Raw genomic sequence first — 18663 nt, 5'->3', positions numbered from 1 at the left:
AAATGACACATTCATTAAATTGAACTTACAATTTTTGTGGTCATAAACTCCCGTGAGGATTCAAATTCGACGAAACTAACTATATATCTATTTATATCTATCTACGCTATATTGAAAATACGAAAATTCTTAGTGAAATGTCATTCATTTTTTTTATCCTTTTTAAAATGAAGTTCACATTGGACAAATTTCTCTAGTATAATAAAGAAAGCTTAATAATCCTAGCACCGAAGTTAGTCCTCAAGCATCTTATTGTCAATATTTATATATTTAAAAAAAAAAAAAATTTACCCATTGAAATAGTGTACTCATATCTCATAAGACTAGTTTAACGGAAAAGAGAACTTGGATGTTTCATGGAGTGCATGATTTGCTTCTTGGATTTTCCTTTTTGATTTGTCTGAAGTTGTCTTGTCTAAAGAGGCAAATAAGCAAAACGTCACAAAAGCAGCCAAAAAGAAAGGGAAAAAAAGGAAAATCTTATATGATTCTTCTGGTGGGAGGTTCTTTTTTTACTTTCTTGGCAAATGTAATTTTCAAGTCCGCTGTACAAAAATGCATCTCGAGATCAAGTGTAATCTGATACAAATAACGTCATTTGGTTAATCGTTAAAGCAATGAAAACTTGTTATTCAAATGCAATTAATATAATCTTTACTTGAATAGTCTGATAAATAAAGAAGTTTTTTCCCTATCTTTTCTTTTGTATATTACAAACAACAAGTTGAAATTTAAAAAATATACACTCGTGGCAGTATGTCAGCCATGCCTCAATATTTAAAATGAAAAGAGTAGGAATATACTCGTGGAGTGACTATATTAGAATTACATATACTCCAAAAGTTTATTAAAAAAATAAATATTTTGTAACACCTTAATAGTTTGCACCTAGTACCCTCTTCCCCACCACATTACACATCGTTGTCAACTTGAAAAAAGTCTAAAATCATAGCTCACTTTTGATTATAGATTGTAGTTGCTTATTTTCAAAAACAATTTGAAAGCAGTGTTTTTTATGGACTATGATCAGTTTTTGAAAAAAAAATTCAAGTACCAATTTTTAGGTAAAATTTGTTCTTCTACTCACAAAACTTCATTTTTTTTTTATAAATAAAATACATATCCAAAAATTATTTTTTAATATAATTTAATTTTTTTTTAATTTAAATTTCAACTAAATCTATGTCCAAATATTAGCTAAACAATTGGTTTAACTAAAGGTAGGGACTAAATAATGTGTTGGGATAGCTAGTAAAAAAAAAAAAGGCAAATAAGTAGCACTCCTTAGTATAATAGTTGCGACTTGCGAGATAGTGAAAGGGACTGATTCAGAAATGAAAGAAGTTAAGGGGCAAAACTCAAATTAAGAACTTTGACTGAGAGATTAAAGAGAGCACATAAAGATCCGCAAATAGCAGGAGAGAATACGCAACGTCTATTCCATGCTTCTTGGATTCTGAATTATGACTGATTCACTTGCTTTTTCAGGTTAGGGTTCTTTCTGATCATCTATTTCATTCTGTGGACAATCCATATGTTGTTCATGCATTTCAATTCAATGCTGATGAATAAAATAAATCTGAATTTAAAACTTTCTTTTTTGGCAGCTTTCTTTTTCTTTTTTAAATCACGTTCCTTATTTGACTTCTGAATTAGTAACATTTGATGCTTTAATTTTGAAATCGGACTTCTCAGTTATGATATATTGAAAATACATGTGCTGATCAACTAGTGGAAGTGATTTGTATTCAAAACTATATATAGGTAGAGTTAGCGAAGGTGTGCGCAAACTGGCCCACACACTACTGTCATAAAAATAACTGAATAAATATGATATTTATACTGAATATTTTCATTTATTTTTTGATAAAGTATCCATAGTATGATTTTATTGAAAGAAAAGGAAATTTGCAAATTGCAATGAGAAATGAAACACTGACATTTCTGATCGTCAGAAAAATTGGAACTTTCTTGTTGGATTGCCGGTCGTCAAATATTTTTTTAACTGAGTGCACTGTTTCTAGACCATTTTGGTGATGTCTGCTTGTAAACAGTCTCTTTGCATAAATGCAAGGAAAGACTGTATAGGGTATGTGTCCACTCTCTTCTAGCTCTCTAGTCGGGGAGCACTTCTTAGGCGAGATAAGCCACATTTTGGACTAGGAATAATAAGTGCTTTTAGGATATCAGAATCATGTAGAAGAGTAGACTAGAATTTAGTTGACACTAAAATCAAATACTTTTCCTGGAATAATAAGTGGTTTTGTGTACTCCCGTTTTGGAGAGTAAAGCCTTCGTGGCATTTTGTTGGAGATTAAAATCTACGTGATTTTTACTCCAGTTTGAAAACGTTTATTAAACGTTTGTTTGTGTCATTCTTTTACAGAAAAAAAATGACGACTGAAAGCGAAAACCAAACTGTTCCGACTTCCGACGGTGACTGCCAACGCATCGACAAGCCGAACACCGGCGTTGGCACCGGCAGAAAAACCCGGAAAATTTTCCGGGATTGATTTCAAGCGCTGGCAGCAGAAGATGTTCTTCTACTTAACTACGTTATGTCTACAGAAGTTCATCAAGGAAGATGTTCCTGATCTACTAGATAAAACTCCAGAGAATGAACGCTTTCTCGTGATTGAAGCGTGAAAGCATTCTGATTTTTTATGCAAGAATTATATTCTTAGCGGATTGGATGATAATCTGTATAATGTATACAGTGGCGTGGAGACGTCAAAAGAATTGTGGAATGCGCTTGAAAAGAAATATAAAACTGAAGATGCCGGGATGAAGAAATTCGTTGCCGCAAAATTTTTGGACTACAAAATGGTAGATAGCAAGTCTGTTATTACCCAAGTCCAGGAATTGCAAGTGATTATTCATGATCTACTTGCTGAAGGTCTTGTCATCAACGAAGCATTCCAAGTAGCAGCAATGATTGAGAAGTTGCCTCCATTGTGGAAGGACTTCAAAAATTATTTGAAACACAAACGAAAGGAAATGTCCCTTGAAGATCTCATTGTTCGGTTGAGAATCGAAGAGGACAATAAAGCTGCTGAAAGAAGAGGCCGTGGAAATTCAACAATAATGGGAGCAAATATTGTTGAAGCTAACAAAAAGAGGAAGAAGGCTTCTGGTCCGAAATACAACCCAAGCAAGAAGCGGTTCAGTGGAAACTGCTACAACTGTGGGAAAACCGGACACAAATCTACGGAGTGTCGTGCTCCGAAGAAAGACAAGAAAAGGGGTCAAGCAAACATGGTAGTAAACCATGATGATGTTGATAACTTGTGTGCCATGCTCTCTGAATGTAACTTGGTGGGAAATCCTAAACTGTGGTGGTTTGATTCAGGAGCCACTCGCCATGTTTGTGCAGTTAGAGAGGCTTTTGCTACCTATGCTCTTGCTGAACCCGGAGAGACAGTTTATATGGGAAATGCTTCAACAGCAAAAGTTGAAGGATATGGGAAGATATTTCTAAAAATGACTTCTGGCAAGGTCATGACTTTAAACAATGTCCTTCATGTTCCCGAAATGAGAAAGAATTTAGTCTCTACTGGACTTCTTGTTAAGCACGGTTTTAAGTGCGCTTTTGTGTCCAACAAGATTGTAATTAGTAAGAATGAAATATTTGTAGGAAAAGGTTACCTCACCGAGGACCTTTTTAACCTAAATGTAATGGTTGTGGAAAATAATAATAATATTTCAGCTTCTTCTTACTTACTTGAGTCAAATAATTTATGGCATGTACGTTTGGGTCATGTCAATTATAAAACCTTGCGGAAAATGATTAACTTGGAAGTACTGCCCAAGTTTGAATGCGAAAAATCAAAATGTCAAACATGTGTGGAATCTAAGTATGTTAAACATCCTTATAAGTCAGTTGAAAGGAATTCAAATCCTTTAGACTTAATTCACACAGATATTTGTGATATGAAGTCAATACCATCTCGCGGTGGAAAGAAGTATTTCATAACTTTTATTGACGATGGTACTCAATATTGCTATTTTTACTTACTGAATAGTAAAGATGAAGCAATAGACGCATTCAGGCAATACAAAAATGAAGTTGAAACGCAACTTAACAAGAAAGTAAAAATGATAAGAAGTGATAGGGGTGGTGAATATGAATCTCCTTTTGAATCTCCAGTAGTACTAGGACTATTTTTGTATTTTCTTATTCATAGTTCTTTATTATTACACAATGTGTCATTCGCGTCCGTTACCATATTACATTGTTGTTATTATTGTTTGTTACTTGGTTGCTTTATCTCCATTGTTCCTTGAGCCGAGGATCTATCAGAAACAACCTCTCTATCTCTATAAGGTAGGGGTAAGGTCTGCCTACACACTACCCTCCCCAACCCCCTGTATGGGATTACACTGGGTTTGTTGTTGTTGTTCTACTGGTGAAGTATGAAAAATTGCTTCCAACTTGTCGGTTGATGACAAGACAGAGAATTATGATAACCTGGATCTTGTTGATATATGTATTTTTCTTTGGAATTATTTGAACCTTGCTTCTTACTGCAATGGAAATTGAGAGGAGAGAATTAGGGGCCTTGATGCTTTGAATATAACTGACACCATATTTCTTGGTTCAACACAGGAGATATGTTGATTGATGGATTTGATGAAGGAGGAGGAGAATTTCGCAAGCATAGGGAGGTACTCCACTTGCTTTCCCTACTATAGTGTGCGCTCTGAGGAGCTTCTCTTTGTTTGTTGTTGCTTCTTCTCTTTTCTCCAATTAACTGTGATGGCATGAGAAAATCGATGGGCCACATATACTTTAGGTGCAACAAGACACAATTGTGGCACCTTCATTAGGTCCCTCATGCAAAGCACTTAACAGTAAAGGCCTGTATCCTTTATTCGCTCGTACTCATGATTAATAACAAGAAAGAGTTATACTGGATAACTAGTTCAAAAGAGTAATACTGGATGAGAAGAAAATATTAAGTTAAGTGTCTGAGTGTTGTTTATGATTTGGTAAGAAAAGAATAGATCTTATGAGCTCTGTCAATTTCTGTTTTATGTATCTAGCTTTTGATGAGTAATGTACTCTGTGTGAACTATTTGATTACAAATTTCTGTTTATGTTTATTATCTATCACTTTTGTGGGATAACTCTAGGTTTGTTATTGTTGTTGTTATTATCTATCACTTTTGTCACACAGGTCTATGGGGTTTCTGGCTGCTGTGGCCAAGACTCTACAGTGATCATAAGCTTGTGATATATATTACGCCTTAAATGCCTATGCCTTAATTATAATTTTTAAATAATTGATTAAAGATTCATTCTTAGTTCTGTTACTCAAGTTCCTTTAAGAAAGTATACCTCACACCAGTTTAAGCCTTTTGGTTTTGAGTTATTTGGCTTATTTATTTGATTTTATATAATGCAAAGGGTTTGTCATGTTTTATCTTTTAATTATTGCCTATAAAAAGTCCTTTTAATTTTGGCCCTTTAATTCGTAAAATGACTGCCTCATCTAGTGCATTTCTGTTGCCTATGAGAAGCTACTTAGATAGTAGTAATCAATATGAAAATAAAATGTGATTTTGAAGCCTCTGTTTAGCACCTATCTAGATAGGTCAAAAGAAGGTTTGTTCAAACATATACTTACATAGTTATGTGCAATTTTTAGAACACAGATACTTTTGATCTTTGTTGTCCATTTCCTTTAGATTATATTTTTTTCCCTTTTTTTTATTGGTTATTTCTTGTTTATGTTATACAAGAAAGCTTGTCCACTTATTCCAAATCAAGAAGACTGATGGGCAAGTCTAGATGGAGTTCATTAGTTTAGATAATCCTCTTAACCAATGTACTGCTGATGACTTTTTCCCTTCCCCCCTTTTTCTCCAGGTTAATGTTGACCCAGTGAAACTTCCATCTTTGACTTGGCAGCGCAAGTTAAACTGTGATGATATTTCCCTTTCAGAATTCAGTCTTAAGCTGAAAGAAATGGTTTCTCTGGTATGTGGATAAACTCTGACGTGGTTTCACTGCTCGAGCAAAGTCTTTAGCGGTAACGTATTGAGAAGTATTTTAGAAATAAAGCAGCTCTATACTTTTGTGTGAATACAGTGAAGAAGCATGTTTTCCAGCCTTTAGATCAAATTAGGAGCCAGCTAAAAGCCGTTTTAGCTTTGTGGGAATTTTGCTGATCTAACCCTAGATTTGTGTCTAAGTCAAGCCTACTCATGACTTAATGAGGCTGATTATATACCTGACTACAGAAGTATCTGAAGCAAACTGTAATTTAAGTGCATGCATGAACTTATAGCTAGTTCGACATGCTATCAAATAACAACATAGGTACATGAAAATGCACGCACCACGGGTGTAAGTTGGTAATGTGATATCTGTGAAAATGTTATCTCTTTTCAGCTTGAACTCATTGTTTGTTTTCTTGTGGTACTTTTTGTTTCATGTAGGCTCCTCTAGGTTTCCGTCTGTGGAGATTTTTACAAGAAGAAAAAGCCAAGGGAAAGGTGATTTCTTTTGTTGCAAGTTTAAGTATCATCTTTCTAATTATAAGATGCATTTGTCACCTATATTTTCGTCTCGCAGGATGGTCTGTTTATCAATCCTTTCATAAAAAGGATCTACTCATCATGCCAAGGAGTTCCTATTGGTGGTATGGGGTATGTCACAAGATATTGAACATTTTTTTGTCAAGAGAAATTGCTGTAGTATTACAATCTTCTGCTAACGGACTTTACCGCGATTTGACTTGGAATATTGTTCAAAATACAAATTTGCTGCACCTACTGTTACTATCTTAAATATTAACATTTTCGTCATTCTTGCGTGATGATCCATTCTCTCAGTACAAAATTATAAGTATTACATTTTCGTGTTACCGGTACACTGTATTCTGCTCCCATTACAATGTTAATAAATTCATATCATTTGATGGATCAGCAAGAATTCTTTTCCCTAATTCACTGTAAAAGGGGTTAGTTACCCTACGTGTCTGCACACTGATTAAGAAGATATGTGATCTATTGCTAGTCTGTTCCAGCTAGTTCAAATGAATTATTTGATGTGTTGTATAAAAGGAAAAAAAAATACAGTGCAGGAAGCATAGGAAGAAGCTTCAAAGGTGAATTTTTGCGCTGGCAAATATTTCCTAAGATATGTGAAGATACACCAGTTCTGGCAAACCAATTTTCTGTAAGTTCTATGAAGTATGACTATATAATGCTTTGCATTTCACAAGTACATACTGTTTCCTTCAATACTTCAGATGATCTACTTTAACAAGAAAAGATTTGATGGAGAAGTTCAAATATGATATTGCTACATTACAAGAATAAAGCATTCCAATCACTTTTGTACACTAAACAAGATATTTCTTAAGAAAGGCTTACACGAAATGCTGTTCACAAAAGGTTGAATTTTTTGTAATTGTATCCTTCCATTTCCGCTTCTTTCAAATACATAACAAGAAAAGATCTGATGTAGGAGTTCAAATGAGCAGGTCACATTCAACTTTAATTAATGCAACATTGCTACATCACAAGAATAAAACATATCAATCACTTTTGTAACAATATATTTCTTGAGAAATCCCTTAAACGTGATGCTGGTCACAAAAGGTTCTGGCATTTCTTGTAATTATATTCTGCCATTTCCTTTTCTTTCACATACATAATAGCTGAGATAGGTTATGTGCATGATGTCATGCTATGTGCATTGTTTCCAGAGGTAATTTTTTGGCATTTGAACACTTTTGGATAGGATATGTACATAAACCTTTATTGCTTCTAACCTTGATTATCTACGACGACCTTTATTTGATCTTATATTCCTATCTTTGTTAATTCTGTTTCAACACCCCAGCAGCTTTTGGGCTATTTTACATTGTTACTGGTTCAGAATTTGTTTTGTCATATAGACTTCACATTGCACGTCATCTTTTTGATTGGTAAAGAGCCATTGCTTCGTCGCTTAAAGCAATGAAGCGATGTGAAGTGAGGTGCTTCATAGGTGAAGCCAAGTGATTAGAGAAGTTTGCAATTGCACTTCAAACAATGGTGCACAAAGTGATTGCAATGAGAATCAATCACTTCTTTGAATCTCAACTTTGTGGAGTTGGATTAATATCTGCAGTTTTGTATATTGGATACTGAAGTTTGTTTTATTTAATTGAAATTTAATTTTTGTTGTACTAAATTCATAGATGTTTGATATTTTTAAATTTCTTGTAATTTGTGTGTTTTACTCAAAGAAGCGTGTGCTTCGTTTTTCGCTTCGAGGCCCATGGACCTTGTCGGTTTTGGCGCTTTCCGCTTCTAAAAATACTTGGATATACCTTTAGCTTGGTCCACTTTACTAGGATCCAATGTACATAGACACAAAAGTAGTAAACTTTGAAAGATCATGCAAAAAGAATTAATTAACCAACGAGTTAAACAGTTCTATATATGAGTACAATTCCCTTGTATGGTAAAGAAGGTATAGGAAATCTGAAAATTAGAGCTTCACTTTGTGATGGCAAGAGAAAAGAGAAATTTCTCAAGCATGGAGTTGTCTATGCTTGTTAATTGCCTCCTTTATTAAACTAAACTGTTATACTAGTCACTGCGAATAAAACATTTTAACTTAAAACATCATTATTCTGAAAGTCCTTAAAACTGAAAAGCACGGAATATCTTATTTGCTGTTATTTTTCAGCATGTGGCCTCATTTGAATATGGATAACTTTTGCAGATATTTGTTAGACGTCCAAATGGTGAAAAATATTCTACTGTGTTATGCCCAAGAACTCCAAAGTAAGGAGCTATTCTTTTCTTTGCTCTTAGATGGTTTTAGTTCTTCCTGTTATCTTGGCTTCTCACAATATTATTTTTATTTTTTTGGTGATAATGTTGTGTTATTTGGAAATGTCGAAGAACTAGTCGAAGGAAAAAAAGTTGTATCTATTTTGAGTATATCTTTACGGAGGAGATTCAGTAGTAAGGTCCATTAATAGTTTGTGAACAGTGATTCTACAGCTTCTGGAATAGGATCCTGGGACTGGAATCTGGGTGGCCAAAATTGTACATATCATGCTCTGTTTCCAAGAGCGTGGACTGTATACGATGGTAATTTTATGTTTGACCAGCATATTCACTAGTTTGATGTGCTTCATAAGGGTTGTCTTATATTTTTTATATTTATCAAGGGGAACCTGATCCAGAACTCAGGGTAGTATGCCGTCAGATCTCTCCTTTTATCCCCCACAACTACAAAGAGAGCAGCTTACCTACATCAGTCTTTACTTTCACGGTTGGGAGATATCAAATCCTCTTTTATCCCTCCATTTTTCTGGTGGAGATGTATTTTGTAGCATTAACTTTGCAATTTGAATTTGATTTTGTTCAGGTTCATAACTTGGGAAAGACGTCTGCAGATGTCACTTTGCTTTTCACCTGGGCAGTAAGTTCTCTTGTGTGACTGATTTACTCAGTTTTTGGATTATGAATGCTAACGCTTCTGTTTCCTTCTTTGGTAATTGTTGTATTTACTTGTTCTTAAGAATGGGAAGATAGTAAGTAAAACATTTTTTTCATCTTTCTTTTTTGTGTTCCCAGAATTCTGCTGGTGGAGATTCTGGAATTTCTGGCCATCATTTCAATTCAAAATTTAGGTCAGTTCACTTTTAGCAAGGTTATGACTTAGTCTTTAAGTCCCATTACTTTATTGTACTTTTCTCTTTTGTCATCCGTAGATGTTGCCTGCTTTTCTAAAGGTGAAACTTTACTCTACATAGTTTACTATTTTCTGAACGTAATACATTGCCAATCAGTTATGCCATGTCCTAAAGTAGATGTGCGCCTTCTTTTCTGAGATCTCCCCTAATCTTTCCTTAAATTGAAACCTTTGGCAACAATTCACGCATAAATAGTTAGACGGAGTTACTTTTACATTTCTCAGTATGGCTTCATCCTTCTTTTTGTCCGCGAAAAGTCAAAAAGTAGCTTGCGGTCCTTACATGTTTCCTATTTAACAAATGGTAGATATTTCGAAGCCTACCCTGAAAGACCATGCCAAATTCTTACGGGTAATTCGATTTGGGACAGTGTACAAGGGACACACTTCACTCATCGATCTTGCTCTAGCTTTACGGGCACTTCACTTACAGCTTTAAGCTTTATTCTTGAAATATGTGCCAATTAACTTAACACAAAAATAATAGGAAATGGAAAACTGACTATGTTCTTGGAAATATTGACTTGCTATTCTTGAGAGACACGTCCAATCCACAAAAGAAAATGTTTAATCTTTTTCTTAAAAAATCTTCTTTTGTTTTTTGTCAATAACTTGTTCTCTGATGATGAATTTTAGAATGGAAGATGGAGTCCAAGGCGTGCTATTGCACCACATGTAAGTTTCATCTTCTTGTTACAGGAAAAAATGAAAGGAAAACCAAAAAAAAAAAAAAAAAAAAAAAGAGAAACTTGGTTAGGAATTTTTTCACAGTTGAAGAAAAATTGCGGGGTTCTTGAAAATTGGAGTACCATACTCTGTGAATGCAGGACTTCCAAAGAACGGCCCTCTGTAACTTTTGCAATTGCAGCAGAGGCAAATGATACAGTTCACGTCTCTGAGTGCCCTTTCTTTGTGATATCCGGAGACTCCCAGGGAATTACAGCAAAAGACATGTGGAATGAAGTAAAAAAGGTGCTTGCAATTGCTTAAAAATAAACTGACTTGTTCATTATTTTCAGATTCTTTTTCATGGAGTTCCATATCTGGACCCTTTCACTACCAGCCATATTACACATACATTGCCACTAAATCAATGATGATTTTAATCATTTATGCTTATTTTCTATTTTTAGCTGATTTCCTTTGTGATTTAAGATACTATGTGTCTTGAAAATATCTTCTGATCATTTGATCGAACTCTTTCTTTCCTACACCTCAATTGTGAGAACTTGTTAAGATTTTGATGACGTCATAACATTGTTGACATTTCAGAATTCTGACCACTGAATTTCCCTACAAAAAGATTTTGATTTGACTTTCTATTAAAAGTATACCTCTCTCTTCCCCACATCCAAAACATTCTTGAACCATTTTTCTCACACTTCAAGAGAGAGAGAAGTTAGCTTGGTAATTGGGAGAGAAAATCCTCAAAATCGTACTTTCTACTCCCTCCTTAGTAAATAAGCTAGAAAAGAGGACAAGAATTCCTGTGTACCAGAAATATTTCTATTTATTCAGCTATTTGACCAGTACCAGAAATAGGAAGAAGGGAAGTGTCTAATTAGTAGAAGGTCTCAAAACGCTATTTTAATTGCAGATTAAAATCTATTTATGATGCTTGCAAAAGTGGCTTAACAATTCCATTATCTGCGTAATACTCTCTTTGAAATTGTGTATACTTGTCTTTGTGTGGCTATTTGATACTTTGTCTCCTTCGAGCTATCTTCCTGGAGGACCTATGCAAATTTAAACTTGCTTCTGGTGTTAAAAGTTTCCGCTAGTGCTGGACGACTAGTTACTTACTTTGTGCACCTAAAGCAGTTTTTCCAATCATTATTCCTAAGGGTTCTGAAGAATTCATGAGGACATCTATCAGCTGTTTTGAATAAGACTATTAGTTTTTAGAATATAGAGCCAGCAAACAATCAGTTCGTTATGGTCTTTTTTATTATTTCTTATGTCCACCTTGAAGGGGAAGTGTACACAGTTTTAACTCATTCTATATTGGAAATATTTAATAAAAGAATTGTTTCTCATTTGCTTATCCTGTTCTTTTCCTTGTCTTTATTTTAATATCATTCTTTTTTAGTTTCTCTAACAGTCTAACTTTTGGTATACTGGAGATTTTCTCATCATTAACAAAATTAGAACTTATCAAAGGAAAAGACATCCTCAATCTTGACAGAATTTGACCTGTTTTTTTTCCCTCTGATAGAATGGATCCTTTGACCACCTGCAATCTGAGGAAATGTCAACGCCTTCTGAACCAGGATCCCTTGTTGGAGCGGCAGTTGCAGCTTCACTAACTATTCCAGCAGATGATATAAAAAGTGTGACATTCTCATTGGCATGGGCCTGCCCTGAAATTAATTTTGCAAGTGGTAGAACTTATCACAGGCAAGTAGTTATAACTTTCTACAAGTTTGTACACATGATATAGCATGTTTCTTGTGCTTTTCCTGATTAATGTTGCTTTATGAGCAGGCGCTACACAAAGTTTTATGGTACTACGGGGCATGCTGCTGCAAAAATTGCACATGATGCTATCCAAGGTAAATCTTCATTAAAGCTACCATATTCTCAACTTGTGCTCCTATTCTTGTAAAGATGGACTTTCGGATATACATAATATTGTCTTCATCTGCTGATACAATCACCTAAGATCCTCAGGATGTACATATCCAAAAATACTATTTTTAAGTATTATTTTCTTGATGGAACTCAGAGCATACCCAGTGGGAGTCACAAATAGAAGAATGGCAGAAACCTATACTTGAAGACAAGAGGCTTCCCGAATGGTGAGCTTTCATTTTCTTATGTGCACCATGCATTACCAGATTTTGAGAAAATCTTGTTTTTTTTTTTTTTTTTTTTTTTTGCAGGTATCCAATAACTCTCTTCAATGAGCTCTATTATCTTAATGCTGGAGGGACAATTTGGACAGGTATACTTTGGTTTCATGTGCTTTAGTGGTGCTTTAATAAGCTAACTATATCATTCATGTTCTTTTTTATTTTATTTAATTTTTAGATGGATTGCCACCAGTTCAAAGGTTATCAACAATTGGGAAAAGATTTTCCATGGATAGATCTAGTTCGGATGTAAAAGAAAGTGCTGATCCAACCCAGTCAGATGGCACTGCTGTTCTCATTCTTGAAAGGATGGGCTCGGTGCTTGAGGAACTTCAATCTCCTGTCTCAGTAAATGCTGCTTTTGGGACAAATCTTCTCCAGAAGGGAGAGGAAAATGTTGGCCAGTTCCTCTATCTTGAAGGGATTGAATATTATATGTGTAACACATATGATGTTCATTTTTATGCATCTTTTGCTTTGACTATGCTATTCCCAGAACTTGAACTTAGCATACAACGAGACTTTGCAGCTGCTGTGATGATGCATGATCCAAGTAAGAGATTGCTCTTGGATGATGGAATGTCTGCGATAAGGAAAGTTCTTGGCGCTGTTCCTCATGATATTGGAATGGATGATCCCTGGTTTGAAGTAAATTACTATTGCCTGTATAACACAGATAGGTGGAAAGATTTGAATCCAAAATTTGTTCTTCAAGTTTACAGGGATTTTGTTGCGACAGGTGATAAAAAGTTTGCCGAAGCTGTTTGGCCATCTGTGTATATGGCAATGGCTTTCATGGACCAATTTGATAAGGATGGGGATGGGATGATAGAAAATGAAGGATTTCCTGATCAGACATATGATGTATGGTCTGTCTCTGGTGTGAGTGCATACAGTGGTGGCCTATGGGTAGCAGCTTTGCAGGCTGCATCAGCCTTAGCTCGAGAAGTAGGTGATAAGGGTTCTGAAGACTACTTTTGGTTTAAGTTTCAGAAAGCAAAGGGAGTTTATCAAAAATTGTGGAATGGTTCTTACTTTAACTACGATAATAGTGGCAGCGCCGTAAGCTCATCCATTCAAGCTGACCAATTGGCTGGACAATGGTATGCGTTGGATTCCTATATCTATATCTATATCTATATCTATATCTATCTATATATATATATATATATATATATATATCAAGACCAAAGGATAAATATTTTACCCTTCTTTTTCTTCAGTTTCTTACTAGCAGCTCCTTTTCCTTGTATTATAATTATATACTATATACATACACAAAGATAAAAATATTTTTATATTTATGAATATATAGAAAAATGGTAAATCTATTTCAGTTTCTGCATCTTCGGCGGCAAACCCTGTATAGCGTTGCTGGTCAGATCACATGCATTAGCCTGCTCGATCAAAAATAGGTGGAGACGTTTTAAACATTTGTTTTTATGTCATTGCATTTACTGGAGCATTAGTTTTCTGCACCCTTTTTTTCATTTTGTGGTACATGCCTATGCATTCTCCTATGAGCATTCCAAACTGAACATGTATTTCTGTTATACCAGTATAGGAGATACATTTGATTATGCTATGTATGGTACCTCTTCTTCTTTCATGATCTCCATTTGCTTTATCTGTAGGTATGCCCGAGCATGTGGTCTTCTACCAATTGTTGATGAAGAAAAAGCTAAAACTACACTTGAGACAGTGTTCAATTTCAATGTCATGAAGGTCAAGGATGGGAGACGAGGAGCAGTGAATGGGATGCGGCCCAATGGAGAACCTGACTCATCTAGTTTGCAATCAAGGGAGATATGGTCTGGAGTTACATATGCTGTTGCGGCAGCCATGATTCATGAAGACATGGCTGATACGGGATTTAAAACTGCAGCTGGAGTCTATGAAACCGTTTGGTCTGAAGATGGCTTTGGGTAAAGATCCTGATCTTTTCTTCATTTGGTTAAGGCAACTTCAACTTTAAAAATCTGTGTTTTGTATGCTTTTGGTCGTTGGACTTCAAGAACTAGAGCAAAAAATTTGGCTAGTGGTACGAAGTATTTCAGGCTGTTAGATAATAGAATTGTCCCTAAAGGGGATTATAATCTATTGGGCTGCTCCACCCATTGCCTTAAGGTTTTGAGTTGGATGGTTCAGATTGCTTTAACATGATATCAGAGCCAAACTTTGATAAGCCCACTTTCAGAGTCATTTTCTCTCTACATTAATACATTTTATTTGCTATGGGCTTCTCTCTCTCTCTCAGTTCAACCGATCGAGACACTAACTTTGCTCCAGACCCATTCCTTAGCCCATTGAGCCTACTCTCTCTCTCTCTCTCTCTCTCTCTCTCTCTCTCTCTCTCTCTCTCTCTTTCTCTCTCTCTCTCTCTCTACTTCAAGTCTACTCTTCAGACTTACTCCAAAGAAAAACGATAAAAGTTTTCAAGTCTCCAGACCTAATTCTATTGAGCCTCTCTCTCCACTTCAAGTCCACTCTTCAGTCTTCTCCCAAAACACAAAAACAATGATGAAAAAAAAGTCTTCAAAGTCCATATGTCAATCCTAGAATTGGGTTACACGGGGAGGAGGGTGTTGTTGGATAATAAATTGTCCCTCATTGGTTGTGTAAGGATTTTGAAAGGGATTATGATATCCTGGGCTACTCTACCCATTGTCTTAATGCTTTAGGTTGGGTGCTCAAATTCTTTCACGGAGGCCAAGTTGAATGTATTTTGTTACGAGTCAAATTATGAAATCAGTAGTTAGGGAATTGACAGTTATAACTGCATTTCAAGTTTTGAAATATTAATAGAAATTTTTCTAATCATTCGATTACTAAAATAAGAACTTTTTTTCTTTTTTTTCGAAATTCTCCCTCTCCAATTGATCGATGTTATAGATCTTCCAGTAGTTTTTGTTCAGTAGCAATTCTTCTCCCACACTTCTTAGAAGGCTCGGACTTTCTTATTTTCTGAGTCATAACATTACCGTTCATGATGAAAAAGAAAGGAAAGAAACTTCTTAAGAAACAGGGAAGGGAATTACTCCTGAACAGAAGTGTCAATAATTGCACAGAGCTTTCCAGAAACAGGAAGACTTTCAATAACAAAATCAGCAAATGTCTGTGGAAACAAAGGCTGGATTTGGAGGTTCAGGGTGCCACGTCGTTTTTAGCAGAGACGTGGTGCTATTTACACGGCTCAAATAGTGTATACATTGGGTCGGTTTGATCTCTTTTTAGTTTTGGTTTGAGTTATTCGTCTTTTCGGTTTTTATAGACAAACCAATGGAACGAATAAAGTTGTACTGAAGCTGTTCTCCTAGAAAAAGAAGTAAGTTTTCCACCATCTATTAATAAATGATAATGGTAGATACAAGCAAAATAATGCAAAGTTCAAATGGGGTAAGATAAGATTTTGATAGAATAATGAAGAAGAAAGAGAAAGTTACCAAGATCTAATAAAAGGAAAAAGGTCAATAGGAATTAAATGAAAGAAAAAAGTCAACAGGAACTGAAGGGGAAAAAAGAAAACAGAGGAGAAGTCGTCTCCTGTTTGTCTTAAATGATAAAGAGTGCACATGACGAACTCCCGTCTTTGGGAGCCAAAGTTGAGACTTTGCCAATGCCCAATGGAACCCCACGGCCTTTTGTTGGGGGGGGGGGGGGGGCACTTATTCATCTTTCTACACTTTCGTCTATATATACATATATATACAAATTTTTGGCCGAGGTTTGCGGGTGCAGATGCAGCCCCTCCATCCTTAATAGATCCGCCCCTGTTTGGAATACAATACTGTTAAACGATTTCTATGGTAGTTACAACTGCCATTTCCCTATTTCTGATTTCACAATTTGGATAGCAACAAATACTTCACTGTTGAAGTGATCCTTGTCCTCAAGGATGAGGTGTGGAAAGGGAAATTTGGCATCTTGTGGGATCAAATGGGAATCATGAACAACCAGAAATTATAAGAGTTTGAATATGCTGCAACAAAGTTTTCATTGGGAAAACGTCAACTGCTAGCTTATTTGTCAATGTGATCACTTATTCAGTAAAGAATCACCGTATACTAGCATGAAACTCTTATTATCTGTTCTTTTACATTGCTAGCAGAAGAAACTGGCCTTGTAGAAATTGGGAAAATTGGAATTTGAAGAATGACAGTGTTTGCTTCCTCGTCCACATTTCTCATTATCCTTTTCTCTTACGAAGAAAATCCCTCTTAATGGTTTGGGAGCACAATTGTAGAGCAGTTATAACTGTCAATCCCCTAACTACTGATTCCATGATAGGCTCGCAACGTGCATTTTCTTTTACTTCGCTTGTTTTGATATTTGTCCTCAGTACCAGTGGTACATGCATAATCCAAGGCCAAACTTATTTGTTCTAACTGCCTCAGATGAATTCTTGGAAAAAGAGGGAGCGAGCCTATATAAAATAGAAATTGAATAAGAAAGTTCCATGAAAAGATAGAGTCGGGGGTACAAACAACGCTGCCTACATGCGAATTAGCTTCCGAGGTTGAGTAGTCTCAATCTTACTACAGGATTTATGAATGAATGTTGGGCCGGGCTTATCTCGAATGGCGTGAGCCGCATGCAAGGAGACCCACGCGCACGGTTTTTGGGGGGTGATTCTTCCCATGGCTGGGTGATGCTTCTCATGTCTCTAAACCTTGGTGGACAGAGTTATTCGGCATTTGTCACACAGTTTCTCCTGTCAACACTAGACCTAACGTGAGTGGGTCAATCACAAATCTTCTTCCTGACTAATTTGGGATTGTGGCATAGTAATTGTTGTAGTTGTAGTTATTTTATGCACTTGTTTTCTGATGGGCAAGTTGAAAAACCTTATGGAGTTTGATCTTTGATATTAAAATGAACTATTCTTCAATAATCTTAGTGTTTCTACTAAATAAATGGATGAAGCCTAAAGCTTTAGCATTTATGTGTTCATATTGTGGGATACGGTTTCATTCTTTTGTTTTTGTTTTTTTCCTTTTTTGGTGTTTGTGAGATTTTTCCTTATTCCCTACTATACTGCTCTTCTCGTTCCCAGCTATGCTTTTCAGACCCCAGAAGGTTGGAACACAGAAGGTCGATACAGAGCTCTGGGTTACATGCGTCCTTTGGCAATCTGGGCAATGCAATGGGCATTAAACCCACCTAAGATTCCCAAGCAAGAGGTGAAACCAGAATTGGAGGCAGATCCATTGTCTAAACAACATGCTGGTTTTCAAACGGTAGCTCGCTTTCTAAAGCTGCCGAAAGAGAAAGATGCTAGAAGTGTTTTTCAGGTCCTTTTCGATTACACCTGTAAAAGAATGACAAACTAAAGGAGCCTGCGATTCCCAGATACCAGAACAATAATTATTTTGATCAATTCATTGTACAAAATCTTATTATTCATCCGAATAATGGGTGGAAAAGGTATAGTTACAAAATGATGTATCTGGTTGGACAAGTCAGAGTTCATATTGAAAGCCAGTTGCCAACTTGTGCTTTTATGGAAGGCGTTTCATATATTTTAACATACTATGTGCCCTTTCCAATTTTGTGATGCACAAGAGTACAACTGTCCAAGACACTGAAAATTCAGTTGCCTCAGTGTGCATATATCTTAAAGGTTTTAGAGCTCAGAGTGCCTTGATAGTTGGTCTTTAGCGATGGAAGTAACAATGAGAAAATCATTGCTGGCATGAAAGCACAAGAATCCATTAGGCTTTCATGTTGGCGCTATTGAATTCCTCCCCAGACACTAAGCTGGCACTGTTTGCATAAAATCCTGCATATGTTTCCGAGGGGAAGGGTAGACATAACCCGTATCTCTCTTTGAAATGGAAAGCTTATTCTTGCTCACTTAGAGCAAAGTAGTATTTTTCTCCTGTAGTCTATCTCTTAGAGAAATATCAAAGACAACCAATCGTTTACTTTGTAAAATGGGGGATTGGTGGTTTTTATTAGAGATTGTTGTTTTCTTGGAGATGAGTACTAATAAAAAAAGTACCACATCTGGTTCATATTGTCCGTCTTTTAAAAAGTTTGACGTCCTTAAGAAAAGCATTTAATGGATTTACCGTCAGTTAATTAACACTCTAACTAAATTTGTAAGGG

The 18663-nt window shown here is 35.7% G+C and overlaps 1 protein-coding gene across 4 annotated transcripts; it reads left to right on the top strand.

Moving 5' to 3' along the window:
- The first annotated feature begins 1332 nt into the window (after nucleotides 1–1332).
- Nucleotides 1333–18082, top strand: LOC104114919 (uncharacterized). Of its 4 annotated transcripts, XM_009625467.4 has the most exons (20): nucleotides 1333–1488; nucleotides 4607–4665; nucleotides 5870–5980; nucleotides 6442–6498; nucleotides 6578–6651; nucleotides 7084–7183; nucleotides 8723–8784; nucleotides 8996–9096; nucleotides 9177–9280; nucleotides 9377–9430; nucleotides 9586–9641; nucleotides 10340–10378; nucleotides 10531–10675; nucleotides 11919–12100; nucleotides 12188–12255; nucleotides 12429–12501; nucleotides 12586–12647; nucleotides 12734–13658; nucleotides 14190–14480; nucleotides 17609–18082. In XM_009625467.4, exons 1-20 carry the CDS (start codon nucleotides 1464–1466, stop codon nucleotides 17883–17885), a joined length of 2865 nt encoding a protein of 954 aa, XP_009623762.1. In that variant the 5' UTR covers nucleotides 1333–1463; the 3' UTR covers nucleotides 17886–18082. The 4 variants fall into 4 exon arrangements, with proteins under 4 accessions (XP_009623762.1, XP_018632736.1, XP_033516860.1 ...); XM_018777220.2 differs by lacking the exons at nucleotides 1333–1488; nucleotides 4607–4665 and having other exon boundaries at nucleotides 5923–6032; XM_033660969.2 differs by lacking the exons at nucleotides 1333–1488; nucleotides 4607–4665; nucleotides 5870–5980; nucleotides 6442–6498 and having other exon boundaries at nucleotides 6621–6651; nucleotides 9007–9096.
- The last annotated feature ends 581 nt before the right edge of the window (nucleotides 18083–18663 follow it).

The sequence above is a fragment of the Nicotiana tomentosiformis genome, chromosome 1 (assembly GCF_000390325.3).
Source record: "Nicotiana tomentosiformis chromosome 1, ASM39032v3, whole genome shotgun sequence".
In the NCBI taxonomy this organism is placed as follows: domain Eukaryota; kingdom Viridiplantae; phylum Streptophyta; class Magnoliopsida; order Solanales; family Solanaceae; genus Nicotiana; species Nicotiana tomentosiformis.
The sequence above is the reverse complement of the archived record's forward strand: the minus strand, read 5'-3'. Positions and strand labels throughout refer to the sequence as shown.